At 40.1% G+C, this 7346-nt stretch overlaps 1 protein-coding gene across 2 annotated transcripts; it reads right to left on the reverse strand.

Annotated features, from left to right (window-relative positions):
* Positions 1-1855: 1855 nt before the first annotated feature.
* arf3a (ADP-ribosylation factor 3a) lies at positions 1856-6711 on the reverse strand. Of its 2 annotated transcripts, none has more exons than XM_034877074.1 (5): positions 6592-6711; positions 5064-5246; positions 4867-4977; positions 4385-4509; positions 1856-4291 (listed from the first exon to the last, which is right to left on the reverse strand). In XM_034877074.1, the coding sequence occupies exons 2-5, from the start codon at positions 5209-5211 to the stop codon at positions 4130-4132; spliced, it is 546 nt and encodes a 181-aa protein (XP_034732965.1). In that variant the 5' UTR covers positions 5212-5246; positions 6592-6711; the 3' UTR covers positions 1856-4129. The 2 variants fall into 2 exon arrangements, with proteins under 2 accessions (XP_034732965.1, XP_034732966.1); XM_034877075.1 differs by having other exon boundaries at positions 5064-5235; positions 6592-6687.
* Positions 6712-7346: the final 635 nt, after the last annotated feature.

Consider the following 7346-nt stretch of genomic DNA (forward strand, 5'->3'; position numbering starts at 1 on the left):
AGATTCCTGAACATAAAGATACTACTCACCATCAGTAAGTGCTTCTGACACATGTACTGTTAATCTAATTATGTATGAGAAAGAAATAGCTGAACAGTTGCTGTTTGTTTGGAAGTATCTCCATGTTTAATTTTTGCGAAAACAGCGAGAAAACTCAATCATCATTTATTCTTTAAAGTTTTTTTCAGGCATTAGAGAAGAGATGTTTGAAGAGAGATCGTTGAAGAGATGCAGGTCAGAATCAAACCCTGGTCCGCTGCAGAAAGGACTGAGCCTTAATACAGGGTGTACGCTCAACCAGTTGATTTACCTGGGCGCACATCATTGTTATCTATTTTCAATGGAAATGCTATTGTAGCGTTGATCTTTTAATATTTTGGATATGTGCACCAATCCACCAAATAAAAAAAAATCTATGCATAAAAATTAAAGCCATTTTGTAAATGCAGCATGATTAAAGTACACATCAATTATCTATACATTAGCCTGCACTATGAAGTTGAACTCATAACTGTCTTCCACCAGACGTTTTTTATCCAGCAGGAGGAGACAGAGTCTGAGGATTGGTGCTCAGATATCAGACCGGCTGCAAGGCCAGTACAGAGTTGACTCTCACCCAGTGTGTACAACTACATGGTTGTTTTTATTCTTTGACCCACACTTTTTAGTACAAACTATTCTAATAAAAGGATCAGCTGAGATTTGTCCACTTGCCTATTAAATGACTTTATAAAGCAACATTAAACCCAAGAAATTTCAGAACAGCAGTCAGCGTAAATTTCTTTAATGTTTTGCTCAGTAATTTAGTATACAGTGCAAATATCACAGTGGGAAATAAACCAATAAATGTTTGGTGATTATTTTCACATTCTCATCAAAAGTGGTTTCTAGAAAGGTCCATGGTTTCTGCAGAGTCTGGCAGTTTCACGTTGCCACCGTGGTGTCAACCCCAGTGTCAGCCCTGGTGGCCCTGTCCCTTCCAAAGCGAGCTGTGGGGGTGACTGCTGTGGCCTTTTGCAGTTGCCACTCCCTTCAAAGATTGATGAATTGATTGTGGGGCTGCTGCCAGTGTGTCTGTGCCCTGGGTGAAAGCGTCCCGGTTACGGGTGGGAATCCCAGCTATGGCATCCGCCCTAGGGTTACCATTGTGGCCGTCCTGCGGGGGGCCCTGGGGGCTGGTGGCCCCGGGAGCAGCTCTGACCCACATACTGCTGTCACACCCCTGGAGACACAGCGGCAATCTACCCAACATGGACCTCTGATTGGCCCAGACAAAATTACTCTCTGTGAAGTGCTGCAATTCCACAGGGAAACTACCTGATTGTGCCAAACTTCTCTTGATGGCAGCAGTTAGCAAAGGCCAAAAGAGAAAGGCGACAAAGATCCATGTCCTCCCCACCTATTTGACTAGCTCTGTCCCAGCCCGGCTCCCACATTTTCAATAACCAAGCTTGTATTATTTGCATTTCTTTAATCTGGTTTCAATCTTACTTGGCAACTGGTACGATGAACATTTAAAATGTATCCTTAAGTCATAATCTTGACAAAATCTTGACTGCTAACATAATTCAATAGATTCTGGGTTTTTCAATGAGGGAGGAGTGGATTTAATTGGTAGAATGTTTAACAAGATAGGAGAACTTTTTGTTTAAAACCCATGTCAGACACAAATTACTTATTTGTTTTAAAAATAAAAAGTGTTAAGAGGATCTATAAATTGTGTTTGATTGGGGGGGAAGGGGGAAGCTGAGATATGAACAAATAAACACCATCTTATATAAGGTCTCCACTGAGGAGCTAAATCCTGACCAAAGTGTGTATGGTAACAAGGAAAAAACTGAGTAAGGCAAGCAAATCTATGTTTCAGCCTTTTTATTGATTGATTGACTTAGTGCCAGGAATCATTAAATCATTCAATACTTTTGAAACCAGTTTGTGTTGTTTTTATTTCCTCCTCTTGATAATCTTCCACTCACTAAATAAATTCCTTTTTTGAATAACCTTCATAGTTGGAATGTTATGCAGTCTTGCTTTTCAACATTTTTCTACTTAAAATCTGCCTTTAGTCATTGAAAGAAGGATGTTAAGCCACAACAGTTCTGTCAGTGCATCAGTGTTTCAGATCATAGCTGAGATACTTGAATGCTGGACATTCCAACATACAAACCTGTTATCAAAGAGAACTAAACTACTGGCAATATAAGGCCACAAAAACAATTTTCACACCAAAATGAATGTAATAGAGGGCACATCACACACACAAGCTGCTGTCAGTTATACATATCTGCCAACACACTGACCCCAATATCTACAGTTGTATCACCAACACTTCCTATTTGACCGTGAATACCCTGGTATACTTTTCTTGTTACATAAACATAAATACAGTTGCGATGATGTAGAAAAGCATGCTTTTGCATATCGGAAGGTTGTTTGGTAAAATTGACACTACATCCATAACATTTATCGGTACAGCATTGTTCCAGCAGCCATAATTTAGACTAACAAATATAGTCTGAGGAAACGGGCTATTATAGTTCACTTTTATTACAGATCTTGTACAGTATTAACATGCCTTATGATGCAGTATTATCATCCTCTCTCCTATATATTTTTCAATTACGTGATTTGTGTAAACACTCAAAAAGACAACGGTCTGATCTAGTTAGCATAAAAAAACTACACTAAAATCAACAAGTGCCTTTTGGTCCAAAATAAATAAATACTCTCCATTCAAAAATACAAGAAAAAAAACAGACATTGTATTTTGTACAACAATTATGCATTTAGAGTTATTTTGTGCAACATAATACAGAGATACGGTCAACACAAGAATCACAAATAAAGTCACGTCAATTAGGTATGAATAAATCAGGACGACAGGCAAGGTGAGTTCTGTTGACGGATATAGTGCAGCTGCTCGCGCAAACTGACTTGAAAAATAAACATTCATAAACCACGAAAGCTGTCTGATATTGCCAATCTCATGCTCCACTGCATCACTCTCCACAGGCCAGTGGCAGCATTTTCTTCTCTGCCACAGAGCTGGTACAGTGTGCCTGTTCTGTCATCTGTATTAGTTCAGTTATCACACCTTGCTGCTGGCAGACAAATCATTTTAACCTTTATTGAGCCGAGCAAGTCAACCAAGAACAATTTCTTATTTTATTTACAACAACGGCTTGCAGTAGTTCACAGCTCTTACAATAAGCCCATGAGCCAGTACTGGGATCAACTCCATCTCCATCTCCATGCAGATTGGGCTTCTTTTTTCACTAGCTGCCTTAGCAGTAAATGCACATTGCAATAAAGGGAGAGAAACCATATAATGCACTTACAAGATAAAACCAATAAACGACCAATAAAAAATACAAATAAATAAATAAATAAATAAATAAACACATGTTGACAAAAATATAATTCGTTTTGTCTTTCCAGTATGTCATTAGGTTTTGTGTCTAATAACTTAACATATAATTAATAATAACTACATTTGCATAAAATCTAAAATAACACAAATTTCTTCCAGCACAAATTGAGCTCTTAAGCACATAATTTGATGGTAAAAGATAATTTTGGACAGAAAATGACAACTTTACATTTATCAGGGCCTCTATGAGTATACGGCTTTCAAACAATGTGATATTATTCTAAGATAGTACTCCCACTATACTATTATGACATTCGTTATAATTTACATTAAATGTAATGTATCTGAGGGAAGGTTGCTTTGCCATCTCGACCGTCTACATCATCACGTTTTCTGAACAAATTAAAAGGGGATTGAGGCCAAAGGTCAAAGAGACTGCAAAGTAGGGGAAATACATATGCCTTTACAGTTACATTGTACAATTACATCCTGATATTTATGTATTCAGCGTGTAGAATGTAAGTCATTTAGGTCAACTTCAACATAATTTGTTTGTAAATATTTAAAAACGCTCACCACAGATCCAAACAAATGAAATTAATCAAAATGAAACAAGTATTTTGGGGAGGAGAAAGCCATTGAGAGTCACCCCTCTGGGAGTTTTTTTAGCACAGCCTCTCCATGTAAACACAATGGATCAAATATAACCACTATCTGGAGCTGGCACCAGGCTCTTCCCCACTCTACTGACCAAACTCTTCACTTTTTGTTCTTCAGCTGATTGGCCAGCCAGTCCAGACCCTCGTAGAGACCGTCTCCACTGGTGGCGCAAGTGGCCTGAATGTACCAGTTGCGGTGGCGTAGAGAGTGCAGGCCCAGCTTATCTGTGATCTCTGCTGCATTCATGGCATTGGGCAGGTCCTGAACAAAATCACAGGTGTGTCAAGCAGGATGCCTCAGTTAGTGGGAAAGTGCAGAAAACAAGGAATACAGAGGGGACAAGTAAGCCTGTACCTGTTTGTTGGCAAAGACGAGAAGGACAGCATCCCGCAGCTCGTCCTCAGCCAGCATCCTCATCAGTTCCTCACGAGCTTCGTTCACCCGCTCACGGTCATTGCTGTCTACCACAAAGATCAACCCTGCATGGTGAGATACATGTCTTTTTAAGGGTTAATCAAAACAAAACCATCGGGTCTACTATCCCCGAGTCAGTTTCCTCCCACTGTTTAACAATATGCTGACGTCATATTGTTAAAAAAAAACATATTGCCAAACGGAATGTAGTCATTGCAGAGGCTTTCAACATGACTAAGATGATGATAATAAACAGCAGTTTGAGGTTGTTTGCTAATGACCTCTTTAAAGCATTACTCAGATGTGCACTCAGGTGCTGGGGGCGAGCGTGTGCTGCAAGATCTGCCACAGGACAGAGGGAACCTGTTAACTCCAACAAGGCCAGCTAGCGCATCATCTGAGAAGCTGCTGGTCCGGCTCACCCTGGGTGTTTTGGAAGTAGTGCCTCCACAGGGGACGGATCTTGTCCTGGCCACCCACGTCCCACACAGTGAAACTGATGTTCTTGTACTCCACCGTCTCTACATTAAAACCTGAATACAAAAATCAAATCAAAATGAGTTACACAAGCTGAAAGAACCCAGTGACAGGTGTTTTACCTATCAGGCGGCTCACGCACCGATTGTGGGAATGGTGGTGACGATCTCCCCCAGCTTCAGCTTGTAGAGGATGGTGGTTTTCCCAGCAGCATCCAGCCCCACCATGAGAATCCTCATCTCCTTCTTGCCTATCAGGCTCTTCAAAAGGTTGCCAAAGATGTTTCCCATGACGTAAGGCGACTCTCACCTCAACTGCAACAGAACTGTTACACAGGGAACTGAAGAAAGCACTTTCCATATATAGCAACAAAGCCATCAAAACAAACTGTGTGAAGCATAGAAAGTCAAAAACCACACAAATAAATCATGCGGTGAGACACAGTAGCTCTTCAAAAGCAACTCTCAACATTACCACCTCGTTAGGGTTAGGGTTTGAAGCCACCTCATAGGAAAGCCAGTAAAAGTATACTTCGCACCTCTGCAGGCGGCTGACCTAACTTAAAGGCTTTTGCTTTACATTGTACACAGCTTGCAGGCGAAACTGGCCTCCGTACTGCATCTCTGTTATGCGGATCAGCTTTCATGTGGTGCAGAGTAACAACCTTTATGCTATTTGATGGCTATTGAATAACTACCAGTGTAAACATCAATTTGTATTACATTAAATGACACGTAACCTCAGGTTGTGAGATAAGGCCTATGGTGCACACAGACTATAGCTTTAGGTGAGAGGCTTTATCCCTGACCATTGCACATATTACACTGTGCACTCTTCATATTTTTGCACAAAGCTGACCTTAAAAAAACAGTTATATTGTACATATTTGTTATAGTGTATTTTTTAAAACATGTTTCTATTCTATATCAATGTTCTTGACTATTGCAGTACTTTTCTCCATTGTTTATTCCGTTTGTATATGTTTAGTGTATGCACCGAACATACCAAGGCAAATTACATGCAAGTGAACAAATTACTAATTAATATGAATAATTATTCTGATTGAATTTGACTTTTCTGTCTTGGTATGGCCCCTTTAACAGGCCAACACTGCTGTCAACTTGGACTAACAAAATACCTAAGGGGCAGTCTTTTTCTTTGCTAGTATAGGTGTCCCCCTTCTACTCTAGAAAGCGCTTATTTTTGATGATGCTTGTAACTGAGGCTTTCACTGACTACGTGTCCATGAATTAATATCAATGCACACGCTGTAGCTGCTACCATAGCATTTTACAACTGCAGTGGCCGCACATCCATCGTACATCTGTCATAACGCGAGGGGAAGACGTATGATGCTGCAGTCCAAGCAGGCGTTGCATTTAAATGAGCCAAATTACGTATATATAGCTTGAATTGATAATTATTTGAGCATAGTTAAGATAGCGTCAATATTAGCTTGCTAACGTCTTCAGTATTTGAAAATGTTTTTACATTACAGTCGTATAGTCACGACCAGCGCACCAGTCGGCCTGATGTCGTCGATTAACGGCATTTCGTTTACCAAGACGCGTTAGTTGGCGTTAAAACAGCGACACATTCGCTGCAGGAACCTTTATTACTTGCATACATCTTTGAGCATTTTCCACCGTTTGTAACTCATTCACACTTACCCCTCAACGGCAGGCAGGCTACCAGCTGGATTCAGGCAGAGGACTGGATGATAGTCTCGCGATGAGCAACGGTTGTAAAACTTTGTATTCTCGCGATAGTTGACTGTCACCTCTCACGTTTGCCATCCCCGATGACTTGTTAAAAGCCGGCAGCACTGCTGGAGGGCAACTGTAATTTAATTGTCTCTTCATTAAACATGAATCATCATGTGTAACAACAGCATCGAGCTTGATACTTAACCTGCTTTTTGTTTTAATTTGAGATCAAACAGTTTCTAGCTTTTATTCAAACACAATATTATTTCTGACAAATAGACATTGCATGTGTGTAAATGTTATTTTCGTGCTGTTACAACAATTGGACCAATATAAAATGTAACAGACTGTTTGCAGGCTAACACGCCTTAATAAATAAATTAAGAAAATAATCTTAATTAATAAGTAAAGGGCAACTGTAATGGGATGCCAAGTGATACTTCCTGTGTCACAGATAATGGAAGTGACAGGAGGCAACAAAACATAGACTGAATCAATATTATAGCAGGTTACTAACCTCAAGTACAGATTTTGTATTATGTGTTTTCCTGTACATTCGTGGGGTTTTACAGGTGGCAATAGCCTAGCCTACATGTAGAAGTGAGGAAGGAACCTCCCTTCAGGAATGGGTTTAACCCATCAACCAGAAGAAAACAACCCCGTTGTGATTAAGTGACATGCCTGAGACCAGCCCCACAGACATAGGTGAATCCATCGTT

The sequence above is a fragment of the Etheostoma cragini genome, chromosome 7, assembly GCF_013103735.1.
Source record: "Etheostoma cragini isolate CJK2018 chromosome 7, CSU_Ecrag_1.0, whole genome shotgun sequence".
Taxonomy (NCBI): domain Eukaryota; kingdom Metazoa; phylum Chordata; class Actinopteri; order Perciformes; family Percidae; genus Etheostoma; species Etheostoma cragini.

What these genes read in the sequence shown, in the direction of transcription:
- arf3a (XM_034877074.1), bottom strand. Translation starts at nt 5,211, where the DNA reads ATGGGAAACATCTTTGGCAACCTTTTGAAGAGCCTGATAGGCAAGAAG. An exon ending in CTACTTCCAAAACACCCAGG is followed by an intron (nt 4,510 to 4,866) that starts GTGAGCCGGACC and finishes CTCACCATGCAG; the next exon opens with GGTTGATCTTTGTGGTAGAC. An exon ending in TCGTCTTTGCCAACAAACAG is followed by an intron (nt 4,292 to 4,384) that starts GTACAGGCTTAC and finishes GATTTTGTTCAG; the next exon opens with GACCTGCCCAATGCCATGAA.